Genomic DNA, 19958 nt, shown 5'->3' with positions numbered 1-19958 from the left:
GATGTCATGTAAATGTTAATCTATGAATGTGTCCACAAACACTAGATTTGTATGCAACATTTAGTAGTTACAGAACCCATTAAGTGCAAACGATGCATGGATGCAGCTGTCTTTAAATCTGAGAGGCCTTGCTGATATTTCACTCATCTAATGGAGAGAATACCCTGTGTATTGATGATGATGGATGGTGAAAGATACAGACCTGTGAACCCTTAGCGAAGCCCAGCACTTATCAATATTGTATTTGCTGTTATGGAAGCTCTTGGCTAATTGCGCTTTAGGGAGAAAGCACATCTTTCAGGGCTTTGTGATATGTTCTCTGAGGGTGATGACCAGCTGATAAAGTGCTGCTGAGGGCGAGGTTTATGGATTTCTGCAAGACCCTGGAGCCACAACGCAGCAGGATGACAACAAGGTCCCAGCCTCTTTCTCCACATGTTCACAGAGTGTATTTTCACAGCTTTTCTGGCCTCCAGTATGTTCCAGAAGAAGGCAGCTAAACTGTGTGGCATACCACAGCTGTCCATCAGCTGCACGCTCCCAAAAGTGAACCACATAGCATCAAGTTCCCTTACAGTGGCAAAGCACAGAAGCAAATACGTCTGACATTTGCAGCTGATTTCTGTCCTTCAAAACACAATTGGAGCAATAAACGTGATCATTAAATGGCTACCTTCATAGCCTTTCCATATCTCCATTATAACATTTCTTTGATTATCCTTCAGGTAATTTATGATGCCAGTCTCAATCGGCTAAACACAGTTTATTGCTGGCCTAGAGGGCCCTATGACATGTTCATTCTGCAGAACAGCAGTATGGGATTGCCCTTTGACCAGACTGCTAATGGTGATGCATGGCTCATTGGTGAGCAACTTTTTTTTATTAACAGACCGAATGGAGACAAAATTAATCAGGGCCTCTTGGTTATCTAGTTTGTCTGTCTGCAATAGAGGTTATAGGCTGACCACAAGGTTGATTACATCCCTGACCAACCTTTAGAGCCCCAGGGGTGATCTTATCCTTGTTGTTCTGTGCGCACACACACAAGCACGCACACACGCACGCACGCACGCACACACACTGTCATAGAGCACACACTGTGCAGCAAAAGGTAGCAAGCTCCTGTAAAGTCAACAAGGACATGGAAATCAAGTATGAGCTCTCTGTGAAACTTTCTGCAGTACACCTAATCAAACTATGAAAAATGTTTTGATTTTATTTTGACAGTGCGATGTGCTCGATTTAATCAAATACTACAGGTATATATGGTCCGTTGTTTGCTGCTAGTTTTGCTGCAGAACCTGCTCACTTCTTGGACTGAGCAGCGTAGTTACAGTTAATCAGTATTTAACTGTTCAGTTTTGAGATCTTTTAAATTTTAACAATCCAGAATGCATTAAAAGACAATTTTGTGATTATGCTATTCATTTGCATTTCTGGCAGTTAAAGCTGAGCTAATCTCTTTTAATGAGTCACTAATTTCAGTCATATGGTCAAGATCTGGGCATTATGTGAAGGGTTTTCTTTTGGTGCTTTCTGGCCTGCAGCAGACAGCACCTCTCTCTCTGTCTGGCTGTGTTTCGGATGCACAGCTGGTGTGACGTGTGTCGTCTGTGCCTGCACAGGAGATGTTTTTGCTAATCCTGAGCATCCTTTCTGTTTATTTGGTTTGAAAATAAGTAATTCTACTATTTCAAAAATGCTTTGTCCATATTAGGAATTTCATGTGGTTTAGTCTACACCATGGTTGGTCAGCCATGCACCATGCTGTGCTGGGAGCATCCAGGATTACAGTGTGTGATTTTACTGATTAACACACTCTCAAGCATTCAGGAGGAGCTAATCATTGAACTTAGTTGGTGTGGTATTTGGAAGGTCAGTTTCTTTCAAGTGCTCGTTGAAAGTTTCCCCTTCTACTCAAAACTAAGACTCACTAAGGAGTACTCCTGGGCCCCGAATATCAGCAATACTTTGTCTTCCAGCAATATAATGATGCAGAGAGAATGCATACTTGTGAAGGTGAGTTTTAAAACACATGAAGCTGAGGTGGTGATTCACAGTTAGTACATTAACCCCTAGGCCAATCATGAAATTAATATTTTGTTTTCTTGTAAGATTATCCAACTCTGAGAGATATGCTTTTTTGTGTGCAGTAATTTGTGTGAGAGGTGAAGAATAATGACCTCAAAAATTCCCACACTGGAAAAAACAGCAGTCTCCATGCACCTTGTACACTTCTTTGCGCGAACATTGTTTTGCAACACTGCTGCTGTCAGTCAGGTACAAAATTACAATGATTCATTGTCTAAAATCTTTGTGTATTGCCAATATAGAGTAAACTACGGAGTGTCTATTACTGTGTTTAGGGCATCAATATATGAATAAGGGGGTTGTTTTTGACACAGCCCAATACATTGTGTTTGTGTGTATGTGTGTGTGTGTGTGGTTGTGTGTGGAAGTCGCATTAGATGATGACAAAAAACAGACTGTGCAAACAAAATCTGGACATCTTCCTCCCTCCTTCTCTTTTCTCGTGTGTCCACTCATCCGCCTCTCTCCTGGGCAAATCTGGCAGTTGATCCTGAACTGCCTGGAGGACAATTCAAAAGGTCAACGCAAGCAGACTGTTGAGAAAATGCACCTTTCCACTCCCACCCCCCCCCATCTCCTTGGAAAGAAGACAACAACAACACTTGCTGACGTGGCCTCATCTCTCTCAAACGCTGGAGGCACAGGCCACTTCGACAATAGCACCACTTGTATTTCATTTATTTTCTGCTCGAACATCAGTCCTCAGCTGGCCCCCCATACTCTCTCTCTCTCTCACTCTCCATTTCCACCCTGTGCACAGCAGGCTGTCCCCAGAGGCGTGGGTAATGGTCTACTGGCCCTCTACTTGAGGCGATAAAGACCTGCAGAGAAACCAGTCACAGCTCTTGCTTAGAATGATAAGACGAAGTTAAAAAGAGAAATTGAGGATGGGTTGTTAAGAGTGTAGACAAAGGAAAAGCACTGGTAAAAGGTTAAGAGTGCCCCGTGGCGCTGTGCAGCCTAATTCACAGTGTGACAGAAAGGAAAGTAATGGTCTGTTTTTTTCACATTTTAAATTGCAGCTCTTGAGAACAGTGACATCAAGAAATGATGACATGGGGTATAGATGTCTCAAAAATACTTAAAAGCCCAGATAGACGGTGCACAGGTGAAAAATGATAAGTTGATGAAGTGAATATTGTTCCATTATTAACATTTAGAAATAAATGACAGAGAAGATGTCATTTGAAATTGATTTCTGGTCAGTGAGAAATACCACAGCCACAGGGGTGGACAGTTTTTGAGAACAGAAAATGTCGATACCTATTGTACGCTGCTTTGAATATTTTAAAGTTGCAGGAGAGAGAAGCTGCTTGATGGGTGACGGCGATGATAATGAAAAATGATATGAATAGAAGCGAACAAGTATGACAGAGGTGGAGCTGTGAATGATAGAAAGAGTGGGAGGTGAAAATGAGATTAGGTTCTGCACTTCAGGTGGTGTGTCAGCCTTGGGAATGGAAAACCTGTCAGTCCTTCATGCCCTGATACAAGGCTGGCAGTCTGCTCTATTGATCCAGCTGCAATGAAGAAGGCTCCTTTGCACCCAAAACCCATGTTCTCACTTGTCTAACATTATGGTGTGTGTGTGTGTGTGTGTGTGTATGAGATAAAGTGAGTTAGAGAGCACAGACATGGCATGTGTGACAGTAAATGTCACATTAATTCTGAAAATTGAAATTTGCCACCTATATTTGATTTATTCGAGCTTTTGCAACATCACAGAATTGCCTGTTTGCTCAACCCCTCCCCTGAACAGTAAGAGTCCAATCATTGCTCAGCAACCGTTAGACATGGTAGGTCTGTCAAGTTTTGTTTTGCAGATCGAGATTGTGTGGCAGTGCATAAACAAACCAACAGTGCTCCTAATTAATTGGCCAGCTCTAAAAATATAAAATGATTACATGATGGCAGATGTTGGGTCACAACAAATACAGAACTGTGATGTAAACCCTGAAACTGCAGCTAAAGAAAATCTGCAAGCAAAATGACAGCTGTATGTTTACAGGAAACAGTTGTGCTGCTTTTCTTTTTGAGTATAAGGTCAGCCTGAGATTCCCAGTAGGAACGCTGTCATTGTGATAAGTAGATTAAGTCTGTGTGATGTCTTATTATTGCTCTATCCCTGTGTGAGATCTTCCATTAGGAACGGAACTTGTCCACCCTCTCAACGGGTTTCCTTTTATCAGAGCTTCCATCTATGTTTTCTTTTCTTTTATTTTTTAACTTTTACATAACTCCAGTTGCCTTGAATTATCCGCAAGGTCAGACAGGCAAAAAAACACCAAAGAATAACTTGATTAGTCATTGCTTTGTACAGTGATGGGCAGTAAACACATTAACTTCTGGTGTTAGCGACAAGGTGTTTATGTCTGTGATTGCGTCTTCCACTGAGAGCTCTTATTGCTCTGTGAACGATTTCACTACACGATGAGGCAATTTTACATTTGCGAGCCAGTTTTCTCAGAGGGAGGCCAAACATCAGGGAAATGACAACACTAATGTGCTTTTTTGGCCAATGTTCTGAACTCCACTTTATTTATTTATTTACTCACTTATTTATTTGTACTGAAGGTTATTGCGGACAGCAGCAAATAAACAGACAGTTTGGGGACATCAGACCCTTAGAGATTGAGTCTGAAATCCCACATGACCTTCTGAGAGCAGAGAAGAGAGCAGAGTGAAGGTGCCTGGTGAAAAGACAAGCGTCAAGGCCAGTGTGCTGAGAGCTGACCAGTAATGATACAGCAAGCAGCTTCAAGGACGCATCTTAAACCCTAACACAGCCACTGATCCCATTAAATTCAGACCTCTGCTCCCTCTCGTTTCTTGTGTATTTGAGATTACTTTGGCTTTGGATGTCAGATGAAGAAAGCTATGCTGAATAGGTCGCTCTGTACATTTTTAAAATTATGCATTAGCCTTCTGCTTTCATGTTGTTTCTGCTCTTTTATTTTTTACTTTCCCATGTTAACAATTCTGCGTCTGCGTTTTCGACCTCACTTAATGCATCAATGCTGCACAACTCAAGCCCCACCCTCTGTTTATCGCCCTCCTTTCCCTTCGTATTCTGTTGTGGCTTGTCACAGATAGTGTCACCTATAGCCTGTGACCTGGTTGTAGTCCAGCAGTGCTCCGTTATGAATTATGATGTGCTGGATCAGGCCTAATCTTGTTATGGATGTTCTTTTGCCCTTGGGAGGGGCATCAATGGATAGATGGAACTTTATCAGATTTCATGGTGCTTTGGAGTATAACTCATGAAAGGTGCTGTCTTGTGTGTGTGGGGCATACATGGTAGTGCTACACAGTAAGATTTGATCTGAGTTTTAATTCATTTTCCAGGATTTGCCTTTTAATAAAAATGTAGCCATGAATAGTTATTTACAAATAAAAGCATTTTCTTTTTTTTATTATGATTTTTCATTGTAAAACAAAGATTAAAAATGTAACAAATTAAAGGAAATAATAGCTAGGTACAAAATGACAGACGTGATCTGTGCAATTAAAAGGTGGCCTAATAAAACCAGGAGAGCCATCAGATAAAAGCGAGTTTGATTATAGCTTGAAGTGAATGTAGTTTAAAACCTTCTGGCCCGTGATTGAAAAGGCCACTCTTGGTAATCAGACCTCTATCTTTGGCTGCCCAGAGACTCCTGTGGGATTGACATATCTATAATGTACTTGGGAGTTTGACCATGTAGAGTTTTAAAAGTTATCAGTCAAATCTTAAAATTGATTCTAAAACTTAAAGGCAGAAAAGAGGAAAGAGTTGGAGGATGTTTTTTTTTGTCCTGTGTTTTCAGAAGGTCGTCAATTTACTTTTGGCTAAAGCCTAAATACATTTTATACTGTTGTCCAGCTGAGAGGACATGGGAACATGAATTACTTTAAAAATTTTAAATTTATGAGCAGTAAGGAAATACTTCAACCACAAAATGAAAATCAATTGCTCACCCTGTGTTACGTTGAATTAGTAAAGAAAACTTTGTTTTTCCGGCATGCCTGCACAATGAGGAGCATTCATGACTTGGAGTAAAAGGGGCTTTTAAAAACAGCAAAAATATATCAAAACACCAGTTCACAAATTCTCACACAACACAGGCATTTTCACTAAAACTTGAGAATTTGTGTGTGAATTACTGCTTTAAAAGCAAATGAATAGTTTCGGCTATGTTTCTCACCTGGAGGAACCAAGACTATACTGCCAAAGTCACTCAATTTAAAAAAAAAAGTAATTAAATATTATAGGAGATGATGAGTATGGCCAAGTTGTGGCACAAGAGGAAGAGTCTCTGAATTTTTCTTTTATATGCATGGATAGAAAATAGCGGTGGCCCTAACAATGACCCTTGGGGAACACCACAGTCGAGGGAGGCAGATATGGTAAAACGTCTCAAAGAAAAATGAAAAGGCTTCTGCCCTTATAGTAACAAGCCCATTTTAGAGATTAGTCCATTGTGCCAACCTTTTTTCCCATGCTGGCAACTAAAATACAGTGGTCAACCACATCAAAGGTGAAGACTAACTCAAGTAGAAGTGTCCAGAACCACCAGCAAACAGGTTTTGGTCACATAGGTGACAACTGTTAGCTGGAATGAAAGATGTTTTCAAAGTTACACTACCAAGGAACTGTCGGCTATTGTTTGAAAACAGTATCCCCAGCGAAAGTGAAAGGCAACCTCAGATTCACTCTTGTTTTAGAACAAGATTCTGCCCTTTAGCGTTTGGCCTTGCTTCCTTTTGGATGCGTGCTGCTCACAGTCTGGTGGCCAGCTTTTTGTGAAGTCCTGATTGCACCTGCGCATTGTGACCAGAAAATGTCGTGCCCATGGCAAAATGAGAAGAAAATAAAACAATTCTGGCATGGGGAACGGTCTTTGTTAATAAGTACACCCTCACAAACTTCTACTTGTTTGTAAGTGATGACTGTTAGGAATTACATTGTATGAGTCCATACATGTTTGTTTTTTAGGAAAATCCTGCATAGTTTATCTATAAATATGCAGTAAATCAGTTGAGTGGCAATATAATGTTATCTTTATGGCTTGGGAGGTATAAAGTGAATATTTGCATATTTCACACACATTAGTTTCCATTTCTTTAAGTCAAACAGCAGATTCTTTCTTCTGTGGGTCACAGCGGATTTATTATAACAAAATGTTGTCTAGTGTTGCACGGTATACTGATACTACGGAAGTATCGTGGTTCCCAGCTGTTCAAAATGATACAATAAAACCTTTTAATACTGCTACTTTATGAATGATAGCCTTTTAATGAGAGCTGTGTTTTAGTGTGAGGCTCTGTGTGTGAGTGCGCGCTCTTTACACTCCCTGCGGGCGGAGGGCGTGTGTGTGTTGTTCCGAGCTGTGCTGTTACTCTCACAGGGTGTTGTGGGCGTGCCTAACAAACACTTGCTTCATGGTGAGATGCAGAGTGAGAGCCGTGACTGCTAAAGTTTCAGATGCTCGTCCTGCTGACTGTTGACAAAGCAGACGCAAAGAGCAAAAATAGTATTATTCGTTTACACCGCTGACAGTCAGTGTGACCCCATGGACAACACAAAGCCGTGTCTAAAACATCAAAGCATCCAAAGCATGTCGCCGACAGACATGCAGACTTGATTAATGAATTCATAGAGCGACAGGTTGGCTAGTGAATGTGATAAATAACATGAGTACATGCCCCCATACTTACATACATAGCGGGGACCTCCATTAATAAGGAGGCGATTTTATGGTTTGTGTTGAGTCTACTTTAGCGCACTGCTGTGGTGTGCAGGCTAATAATCCTGATCTTTTAGAGCCTGATCACAAAGTGACAGACTTACACTTACTGTCATTTGTGTGTGTCGTTTTTATAGGCTATCAAACTGAATCATTAAACTATTGAAACTAACATTAGCATAACTCATATATCTCTCCCATCGCATGAGACACACAAACACGTGCCAGCAAAATCTGCAACAACCCAGCTGAGGCAGCCTTACCTCCCACTTGTGTTTGAAGACAACACAACGTGTGACAAAGATAAAAAAACAAAAACAATAAAACCCCAAAAAACACTGTACAGACGACTGAGTTAATATGTTTTGATCAGGTGCCTATAATTCCTTCGATAAATCCCCTCAGTAATTACATTATAGCACCCTCTTTTGTGCAGTATAAATATAGCCCTTTGTTGACTTTACAAAATGAGAAAAAACTGATGGCTAAATGCCAGATTTCCATTAAAAGTTCATTTCTACAATAATGTTAATAAACTGATAATAAAACAGCTCAAATGCAGTGTAAATACCTGTCATCTGCCATCCCCTTTTAAAGCCCTTCATTTCTGTTATGTCATATTTCTTGGTGTTTTAGGTTTTTGCCATGGTAACATGTCAGTATCGGTGTCGAGATACTTTGGGTGGGTATCGTATCGAAGTCATAATTTTGGTACCATGACAACACTAATGTTGTCTAAATATGTTTTAGAAACAAGATACTGATTAGAAAATCTAGTTAGCAACATCCTGTGGTTGAGTTAAATGTCTGTGGCCTTCAGTAAGACCAAAGCATTGCTGTTATTGATGAACGCAGTTTTTAAATGAACTTTGATGGACCTGTTACACAAGAGGGTAATTAAACATTATGTTTCACTGAGCCGACAGCCGAGACGACTTCATGAAGAACAAAGAGACTGTCAGAACTGCGAGACAAAGTTATGAAGGCTTAAGTGCTGATGACACAGTGAAGGTTACAGTAAAAGTCTACAATCATGAACTTAATGATAACAACAGGCTGAAAATTTCCGGTTGATATATACATTTCAGATAAATACAAGGAAGAATGACATCATTACTTTGTGTGTTTGAGGCAGCAACAGTCACTGACCTCTTCAAAACTTTAAGGGACCAGGTTCCTGATCTCCCCAGCTTCTTCTGAAGATGTTATCCAGAGTGTCCACAATTAAAGGTAGAGATGATTTGACTGACCTTAAGGTTAATATTAACTGGACCATCACTGAAGTAAAAACCACTCTAAAGTGTGAGAACCTGCTGCTTTGACCTGTTATTTGATTGAAATGACAAGGAATTCAAGCCGTATTTATTTTGGAATGTTGGTCGGACAAATCAAACAATATTCAGATGTATCCTCGGCATTTTTCACTGTTTCCTGTCATTTTGTGAACTTCACAATAAACCATTGAATTGAAAGAGTCGCTGCCCTATACAGAACATTTGATAAAACATGGAAAAATGTTATTTTCCTAGATTATGTAGGCGTAGATTTCTGTCCTCCCTCCCTAGATTTCCCTCCTAGCCAAATGTCGTAAAATGCGCTATCTGGCAGAGTTTCTCCAACTCTCGGGTCTGTTGCTCGAACTGAAGACTGTACTTCCACATTTTTGTATTCCACATTTCCACCTTCCACCGCGCACACAAAGAATATGGAGTTGGATCAAGAAACAGAACTGTCTTATACTCAGACTGAAATCCAATTAAATGGTAAAACTCAGCAATGCTGATCAAATATATTTCAGGGTTATACTATACTGCCTTTTTTGCCCAAGATTATGTTTTAGTGCCATATTTAGCTGTCAAAGTGGGGAGGCTGAAGAAATGGAGATCATCAATAAAACTAAGCAGCACTGATCAAATATAAACCAAGATTCTGTTAGTGAGTTGCATATGTCTCACCTTAAATGTTTTCAGCAACATGTTTTAGCTTACTGTTTAACTGTGACACAAGATCATTTCTTGCCAGATGGCGGCTATTACTAGGACGCATTATGCCAACCACCAGTGGGAATGTTTATTGGTGTGGCACAGCGCACTCTGGTAGTTACAGGTTTTTTCCTTTTTTGTTTTCTCTGGTCATGTAGCATCAATTTCAAGTGTATTTGTGTCTTTCTACTGCAGAGAAGGCCCAGTTTTATGTGACGACCCTCTTTATATCGGTGAAATACTTCTTTGAGAACCATGTTGTTGGCTCCAGGGATGAGATTTTGCCATATTATGTGAACTAAATCTATGCATAATATCCATATTTAATGGGCTGTCATGGATTATCTCACAGTATATCAGGACTACTGCACAGAATGTGTCCAGGACCACAATTTAATTTGCCAAAATGTTTAATTCATGGACATTTTCATTTTCATACATCATATGCACTCACATACAGCACCTTATTAATTATATGACTTCACCTTCCTTCGATTTGAATCTCAAAAGAGGTTAGAGGGCGTCAGAATGACTGCTTCATGTGTCCCCACGTGACATTATAGTAAATTGCAAAGTCAACAGAGAGGTGTTAATGATGTCTATATATAAAACATGGGGCACACGTTTAGGATATAACCAGCAGTGAGGACAGTACGGCTGCAGCACTTCAGCCCTTTGCTATTATTTTATGAGTCCCTTGTGGGCCTGGAGGGTGCAGGAGAAGAGACGGATTCTGAAAGATCTAATTAAGCAAAGCGAAATGAGAGTGCCGAGATCCTCTGCCTGGGACAAGACACAAATCAGGGGCTGTTGACAAGTGGCTGCAGGGCAATGGGGCTTTGCAGTAAAGGCCGCTACTCTAGCCTCCAGATAATGACCGTCCCTACTTCCCTGTGCTCCTCAGTTTAACTTTCTTTATAGCTTGGGGTTAAGGGTTGTGAATCTCAATCTCATTATGTAAAACATCAGCCTGTGAATTTAGGCATTTCATCTTATTTGCACTTAAAGAGGTAATTAGTGTTTTCTCAGTGATGGGGTGGTGCTGGGGAAGAAGCAGATGACTCCATCAGGTGTCTTGTTTCGCACTTAGTCAGTAGAGAGGAAGACGAAAACTACTTTTCTGTTCCTGAAAGCAAGTAAAAGTTTTGTGCTCGTAACTCTGAGTATTTGTGTTTGCATAGTGAGGTACAAGGTGTGAAAACACTCGGGAGTGTGTGTCGGGGGTGTTTCTCAGTTTAGAGGTGAACTCTGTGTGGGGATGTAAGGAATTCTTTGACTGACAATTCAGCATTCACATGCTACTCCATCTGAGTGGAGAACAAATGTCTTCAGGACACCTGGCGCCAAGGCTGTGACTGTCTGGTCTCTCGGGCTCATTTCTGACTGAGAACAGAGAGACCTTGGAGCACAAAGACAACAGGCTTGATTATATGAGTACACAGGAAGGTCTCCCAACATTGTTGTGCTAATCACGTTAGCGGGCACAGACTCAAGGCGGGACAGATGCTAGGCAAAGGGCAATGGGGTTATGTTATCCTGATTAGAGGAGACTTTGGGGGGTTTTGTGAATCTGGTTTTCTACCTCGCCGTCACCTTGCAGAGGGAAAACTGCCATCGGTTCTTTCTTTTGCTCAGTCTGTCTGCTTTTTTTTGTTTTTCCATCTCTCACTTGTTCTCTGTGTCTCTCCTGTATTCACTGGTGCATTCTGATTGTGTCTTTCATATTCAACAGGGCACATTTCTTTTCCGGTTATCAACCGCCTACACATATAACAATGAGTTGCAGGAGAATGCTTTCATTTTTTCCTTCGTGTGGATTCACCCTGCTTAAAGTGGTCAAAAGCGGATTTGCTCCTTTGTGACATGTTTGCTCTGGTTCATATGAGTCTGCTTCACACAAATCCCTCAGTGGCTCATATACAAACCCCACCAGTTATCTGTAAATCTAGTTACAGTTGAAAAACATGTGCTGTAGTCATATTCCCAATATAAAGACTGGTTGAAGAAGTTGACACTACGGCACCTTATTCTGTTTTTTTCCGCTGCATTGATGATAGTTCATTTTTAGTAACTGACACTTTTGTCATTCAAGGTTAAGGTTAAATTATTAGCTCATTGAAAGAGCTCTATACAATATTAAGATCTGTGGTTCAGAGATTGTCTGCACACAACTCTCAACATGGATGTGGCTGAGGTGGCTGCTTGCAGCTGACTTGCTAAAATTGCAAAAGTGCTAACATGACCAACTGTGCTAACAGAGCTAATGGTGCTAAATGCAGATAAACTAGAGGGTGGGTGCTGCGCTTCTACAATGCAATGTCCTGATATCAGCAGTAACTACCATATGAACACAGTGCGGAGCAGTTTTTAATTAGCTAGCCAGTCATCCATGCAAGACCGGGCCGTCTACCACAAAAAAGAACAGTGAAGCCCAGGATACCATTACTCCAATTTAGCTTTACATAGCAAATTGTTGTTTGCTGCTATATTTAAGTTATTTATGTTATACATACAGAGCTCCTTTACTATAACTAATCTATTTATGAGTATCTCCTGTCCCTTTTGTTATATAAATGGTACTTCATAATACCTTCACAATATGTACTTGAGTAAGTCATGACTCTCCTTCAAGGGCTCTCATGTTTTAAGTAACCAACTCAGAAAACAAATACTGTGATTATGTTCTGATAGAAAGATCCATGAATAAAAAACCTTGACTAAAAATGTATCGCTGCCTGTGGAAAGATGGGCATTGCAGACATTTCAAGTTTCTGTTTGGCTGCTTTCAATTTCCAATTTAAAATGATTCAACACTGCAGGCATTTTAGCTGCTTGTTAACTTTTTCAAATGCTTCACTGCCACAACTTGTGGATGACGTCTGTCTCTGACGCATGTATGACAGCCGGTGTAGAGGGGACACAATGATTTAAAATAAACAAAATATAACAATATTTTTGTGCCTTAAATAGCTGATACCTCACTGTCAAAATATAAATACATTGGCTTCCAAATCAGTTTTCCTGAACATGAGTCGTTCTCTGAAGACTCAGGCAGGAATATGGCAACATGTATGAAAATGTTAACAGATGGCAGAAGTGATAAACTGTGGCGATGACCCACAAAGTTGGAATACTATAAATAACTAATGGATTTCTTCTGTTCCTTCCAGGATCCTATATGTTGGTGAACTCCTCCCAGCATGCCGTGGGTCATCGTGCTCAGCTGCTGCTGCAGACACTGAGTGAAAACGACACGCACTGTGTCCAATTCAGCTACTTCTTGTACAGTCGTGATGGCCACAGTCCGGGGGCTCTACGGGCATATGTGCGAGTCAACGGGGGTCCACTTGGCAGTCCGGTGTGGAACACGTCAGGGTCTCATGCCAAGCAGTGGCACCAGGTTGAGCTGGCTGTCAGCACCTTCTGGCCTAATGAATACCAGGTATAATCTCTATCCCTCTCAGCTTGAAATTCATTACTCTGACATGCCACAATGTGACTAATGTCTCTTTGATTTCATGATGTGTTAATGAAATCAGATGAAGCTGAGGAGTTGAACAGTCAAGAGAGGTTTCATTTTAGTGATTTAGATCTGCAGACCCATGGACTGACATCTTGTTCAGATGAAAAATGGTACACAGTAAGGCTCGGTTGATCACCACTCATTTTAGCCTCGAGGTGAATCTGGTGTTAATTACTTGCATTTGCAATTTAATTAGCATTGATCCCCTTGTGAACGCTAGTGCTCGAGGGCCCTAACCAGGTCTCTTGTGGGCATGCCTGGTAGAGATTTCACCCACTGAGGCCTCTGCACGGTGTATCCAGCCAACGCCAACATTTTTTATTTAGTGCTACAGTAGATGGACATTGACTGGCATCCGCTGTTAGTGCCTGACATGCTTTGGTCTGCAGATGGCACAGTTAGGTGAACACGAGGGGTATCCATCTATTAATCCAATTTCTTTTTTCTGCAAACTCTGCGGAGCTGTCAAAAAGCAATTAAGTTGACTAGTGTGCATTTTATCAAGTACTGTCAATCCCCCCGACTTAATTAAATTCTATTCGGCTCTGCAAGATCTGACCTTCACTATGCAAAAGATAGTACCTTGTGCAAATAGAGGGCTAGTTGCAGGCTTACACTGTTCTAACAACATCACATGATCTCAAAGTAAGGTATCAGACACACAGTACACACACACACACTTCTCTCTCTCTCTCTCTCTCTCTCTCTCAAAGAGGAATAGCTATCTACTACTATTCTGAATAATAAGTTTTAAACATCTTGGCACTTTGACAAAGGGAAAATGGAGATAATTTTGTTTCATTCAAAGAGGTACAATGTCCCCGAAGTCTTTGCCACACTGTCAAACCCTTTTGGGTTTTGTTGTTTAAGGAAAAGATATTTTGAGAAATGAACTTAGTTGTCTTGCTGAAAATTAGATGAGAGGATTGACATATCTCTCATATCCAGTGGCACCCCTGAATATCTGAAAACCAAAAGCCAGAACCAAAAGTAAGTGAGTTTAAAACTACAGTATGTCAATATGGAGAGTTATTGAATCACATACTGAAAAACTTTGTTATTTTACAGTTAGTATTCTAATGATCAGCTATCTTGTTTTAATGTGTCATGTGTCAATGCATGTTTTTTTTTTATGATTAATTGTTCTTCAAAAAAGGCTGGATGTCCTTTTCCTTAAAAAGACAAATAAAGCTTTAATTTGGAACAGTACAGTGATTGTAAGGAACAAAGCATTTACTGGAACAAGCCCTCTCTAAAATTTAGCCTGACTTTATTTAGCCCTTTTCCAAACAAGCAGGCCAAGTTTTGCAAGATACCACCGTGCCATTAGCTTAATAAATGTGCTCACCGTGCCTATTTAAGACAGTGACGTGGTGTAAAAGAACAGCAAGTTGTGGTTTTATAAAGGGATATGTGCTGGACTATTTCTGGCTCACAAATAAGTTCACTTTTCCTTTTTTTATGAACAACTTGCACACAGTGCTGGCACAGAAAAAGTCACTGAACATACTCATCCAGTCACATTTTGGGTTGTTGCTGAAGAGAATGCTGTAAGAGCTACAGGCTGAGGACGAGTCTATATTTTTTTTCCTCTGTTTAATCTGTTCAGTCTAAATTAAAAAATCTGAATATAGTATGAATATAATTAGGTTTTTTTAAAGATTCAGTTCTTTTGATACTATCAAATGTATAATTGCCGGAGATCGTGTTGTTTAAAGCTCATGGTATTGAAAAAGTATCAGTATTTTTGCCATTCCTTATTTACAGAAATGTTGAAAAATAATCCCTTGTCTGTCTTGTTAAAATTCAGTACTCTTTTACAGTCATTGATGCATATTTAAAACGAGAACACAGACAGTAAGACAAGGGGAGTGCTTTTTAGAAATACGTTTGAAATAAACCCTGGATGTGGGAAAACCCATTAAGTTTAAGATGTGTAGAGCTGCCTCGGCTCTAGATAAACTATATTTTCAGGTGTCATTTTAGTAGCTACAAATCAGTATACAAGAGGATTGCATAGTCTACTAATCAGTGGTACTGCCAGTCACACCTTCTCCTGAGCTTTGGCCCTCATAAACAGGCCGGCAAGGACCCCTGCCAGTGAAACTGTTCATTAGTTCAATTGTGCAACAAATAATGAGGTCCTCACTGTCGGATTCCTTTCTTTTCATGGCATTTTCAGTATGAATCATTACTTTTACAATACCCTTATTAAATGTATTCAGTTGCGGCTGCTGCTCTTATTATGAATGTTTAACAAAGAGTGTACTGAAAATGGTCGAGTGTTGCTGCTTAGGAGCCCTTCCCTGCTGATGGATGCGGTGAGAGCTACACTGTGATCTCTCTGTTATATAACAGACTCCCTAACCACTATTATGACCTATCACCACATCAGGACAAATAAGTCATAAATACAATAATAACATGTTTTTTTCTCCTTTCCTTCTCTTTTCCTTTTTAGTATTGCATTTGGTCGTGTACCTAGCGCTTATGCTCTCTTCGTCTTCCCTTCCTCTTCCCCCAGTGGAGTTGTGTACTTTCTTGTCTTACAGTCCTGTAAGCATCCCAGTAAACAGTGATGGCTCATAGGTGAGTCAGAATTGTGCTGCGGTCTCCGATGAGAGGCTCCAGTTAGGAGAAGGAAGTTTATAACGGGCTCATGAGGAGGACTAGTACAAACAGTACAGGAGAAAGAGATAGGCCTAACTCTTAAATTAGTAGTGGCAGCACAGCCTTTTAATAGAACAGCTTAAACTACTAATGACCTTGCCTTTATCTCATGTGTGGGAAAACAGTGTTCAAATGAACTGGATTAAATGTGTTAATATTGGGGATTTGGTCACCAGGTTTTGGCACCTTTCAAGAAAATATATCTTATTGTAATCTTTTCCTCTTTGCTTCCTCTTTCATTTCACATTTCACTTTCACTCGGCTGCAGCTTGCTTCTCAGCACAAAGAGAGCCAAACAAACTGCCCCCTCAAAGTCACATATACCAAGGCTTACATCGCTAATCTCTCTGCAGTCAAAAAGCTCATCACTGTGGAATGACACAGGGTCTTGCCTCGCAACACGTCACTGATCTCTTTTACACAAACAAAACAGAAAAGGGTAAATGTGGAGGCTGAGTGTTTTTCTCAACAGCATCTTAATGCTAGCTGTCTGCTGTTGTTAACCAGCAACAGTGCCATGAAAACAGAACAAAAAAAAAAGAACAATGAGAGTTTCTTACAGCCAGGTTTGCTTCAGCAAAGGTCTCTTGAAATTTAACCAACACTTTTACCTCTAAAGCATGTTAGCTGCCGCTTGTGTGACTTTAAATGCTAAAGGTTTCAGGTTATATCAGCTCCATAGCAAGTCTAACACGATCACTTTGGATTTTAAGTGATAGGCAGGCAGATTTACCCTGTCATTAAACTCGCAAAGCACTCTTTTGAAGCAGAGGTGGAGAATAAGGCACATCTTATCATTGTTTCCGAGTAAAAGAAATCCCAGGAGAACATGCATCATTTTGGAGGAGGTTTTTCAAATCCGCAGGTTTTTTCCTCTTATTAGATTTCAGGTCATATTAGAGCTCCCAATTCCTTGCCTACAGCGCAGGGATTCAAAATGTCAGTGTAGCCTTTTGCAATGCACAGATACAGATGTGAGATTACTTTCAAGGATGCTCATTCCACGATTTAGGGTGTGATGAAATACCTTGTTTACAGCACACACTGTCACTGTTTATTTCTTGAAAATGTCATTGTGGAATGTAATTAAAAACAGTCAAAGCAATTCTCGATAATCACCAAAACTAAGAATTAACATGCTGAAAACCCAAATCACCCCAATCTTCTTCTTCTTCTTCTTCCTTGATCAGGTTGTCCTTTATAATAATATCAGCGTTGACAAGCATTACACGCACATCACCTCCTCTTATCGCAGTTGTGGAATTGGGATTTGGAGTTCAATGGATTTTGGGGCTGAAATCCAAGAAAGCAAGATCACCTTGAGATGTCTCGATTTGAAGATGTCATGTGGTGTACATGGCCATATTTCTCAGTCTGCCTCTTATTTGTAGAAGTGTTTGCAATACCTGGAGAACCTTGTTATCAAATATTAAAGATGTTATCCAGCCCTCCAAGACTGCCAACTAGAGCAGGAGACATGTCCCCTCCCCTCTTTACCGTCTCTCACTTTCTTCTCAAATGTCAGAATCTTCTTCAGACTTGCCTTTCTTCTGTCTTGCATTACCTTATCCACGAGTTGTTATTGCGTCTATTATTTATTCCCTCTTTTACTACATTCTAACTGTTGAAGGTGCTTTAACTTTCAGGATAGGTTTTGATTTTTTCTTAATACAATCCTCACATGTCATGTCAAACATAAACCGAAAAAGTTATTTCTTCAGTACAATCATTGCTCCAGTACATGCTTGTCATTAAATGAATCCCAGTAAGAAGATCCCAAAAAATCAATTACGTGATTAACTTTAATTTACTGCTTTTCAGTTTACTCCACTGTGCAACACATTTGGAGATTACTGCTAGTAATGTCATACTGACCCCAACAGTGCTGCTTTGGAAACACTGTACCCACCCTCCGGTTTCCCCTCAGATGCACCAGTGAGTAAGTGGCTCAATCTTGAGCTGCACACCATTAGATTTGTCTACTAGGCCTCTGCTATCACTGATAGCTCTGCTAGGGCTGTTGGCAATGTCAACACAGCTAGTAGGCATTGTATTGCCTATTTCTCACTTATATTGTTTTCAAAATCATATTTTAGTGCACTGTTTGGTTGGCATCTGAGAATTTATAAACAGGAAGTGGAAAATATATTGTTTTTTACATTGTAAATGGAAGATGAAAATACTGAGATCAAACTTTAAAACTAAGCAGTGCTGATCAAAAATGAACCAAGAATCAATTACTGTGATGCTCATTTCTTGCCTATAATGTTTTCAGAAACATATTTTAGCTTACCCTTTAACTGTGAATTGAGATTGCTTGTTTCCAAATGGCTGCCATATTGTTACCTATATCAAAACAGCCAAACTCGTGTTACGTCACCCACCAGCAGGAGCGTTTATTGGACCAGTGTGGTACAGTGCATTCTGTTAGATTTAAGTGTAGTTCTGTAGCACCATTTGAAAAGATTAGCGTCTTTCTACTGCACAGACAGCCCAGTTTTATGAAAAGACCATCTTTTCAGCAGTGAAATACTTATTTAATTAGTGAGCTTCGTGCAGAGCTTGGGTAATTATTTTCCCTTCCTTCTAGTCCTCATGCTAAGATAAGCTAGGCTTACCAGCTCTGGACCATAGATGCATGACAATAATCGACGTAACCACAGTGGTGTCACACAGTGGTTTGCAGATTCCTGTTTTGAAGCAAGGGGGACAGGAGGGTGGAGCTGTTGAGGAGTGAGATGTGGATCTGCTAGCCTGTGTTGTCACCTAGCCTCGCAGATGCCCGGTCGCTAAAGTGGCCGCACCCTTAACTATGATAACTTAAATCCTTATTGAGCCGTAGACTGGGGAGTAAAGTTGGGTATTTTAAATGGGGGTCTATGGGGACTGGGGCTCACTTTTAGAGCCAGCCTCAAGTGGCCATTCGGTGAACTGTAGTTTTCGGTACTTTGGCTTCATTTTTCAGCCTTGGAGGATGCGTCTTGCTCTGGAGACATTACATGAGATTGGTATCGATCTTCTCATCTATGCCTCAGGACAATTGCAGATATGCCTATTTCCTAATATGCTGTACATCTCAAAGAAAAAGAAACTTTATAGATGCACATATTTGGTTATTGGATTCTGCACACATCAACCCATTTTAGATTGATCTCTTAAACCAGACTAGCACACTTCTTAACGTCTCCTGTGATACCATCTTGTTTACTTATTAGACCCATTTCTTTAAAAAAAAGAAAAGAAACATGTTAGATAGTGGTAGGCACATCAAAGACTTGTAAATGAGAATCCTCATGTCTCAGCTTTGTCTGATAATATCTCCTATTTTCTCCACTGCAGCCTGCTGAGAGTCCTGCAAGCTGAGCCTGTGGCAATGAGAAAAGGCTCTTATGAAATACTGTAGAGAGCAAATTGAGATTCCCAAGATTTAAACTGCACTCTCAGGCACAGACTGTTGTCCTTTGGCATTTTCCACCTGAAGAGATTCACTTTGGCATGTGACCTTTTGTCTGTGAATATTTAAGGAGCTATTTATCTATGACTGCGTCTAATGGTGAGTGAAAGCCCTCTATGTCTAATGGTGTCTCCTGACTGAAGTGGAAAAGGTAGAAGCTGCTTTATAGGACAAGATAAATCACCTCTTGATTTGTATACATAACAATTGCTTCTAAGAGCCAATATTGCAGGGTAATGTAATATGTTCTCCTAATGTGCATTTTATATCAGCCATAAATCACTGGGTGTCACACTTTTTTTTTTTTACTTCAGAAGATGGTTCCTGTGTTTTTATATCTTTTGGAAGTAAAGTAGCCATTCATTAGAATTAAGCACAGGCATAAAGAAAATTTCATTGGGAAAGTGGCTTTCAATAAAAATCTGTGGAGGTTGTTTATTGAAACAAATGCTCTGAATGTCTCCCTCTTAATAACCTCCTACCCTAATGGCTAAGAAGACTGAGGATTAACC

The 19958-nt window shown here is 40.2% G+C and overlaps 1 protein-coding gene across 5 annotated transcripts in view; it reads left to right on the top strand.

The window, feature by feature from the left end:
- The window catches only part of ptprub (protein tyrosine phosphatase receptor type Ub), a 191324-nt gene that overhangs the window by 81997 nt on the left and 89369 nt on the right, over positions 1-19958 (top strand). For 4 of the 5 annotated variants that reach the window (XM_042489528.2, XM_042489526.2, XM_042489527.2 and 1 more), the window contains exon 3: positions 12970-13241. In XM_042489528.2, the coding sequence (XP_042345462.1) occupies positions 12970-13241 (272 nt within the window). Of the gene's footprint in view, positions 1-1880; positions 2020-12969; positions 13242-19958 lie in introns of those variants that run through there. The other variant, XM_042489530.2, reaches the window with a different exon arrangement.

Source organism: Plectropomus leopardus, chromosome 11 (genome assembly GCF_026936395.1).
Source record: "Plectropomus leopardus strain MGB_pleo_1.0 chromosome 11, ASM2693639v1, whole genome shotgun sequence".
NCBI classification, from domain to species: domain Eukaryota; kingdom Metazoa; phylum Chordata; class Actinopteri; order Perciformes; family Serranidae; genus Plectropomus; species Plectropomus leopardus.
This window is presented reverse-complemented; position numbering and strand designations above follow the sequence as displayed.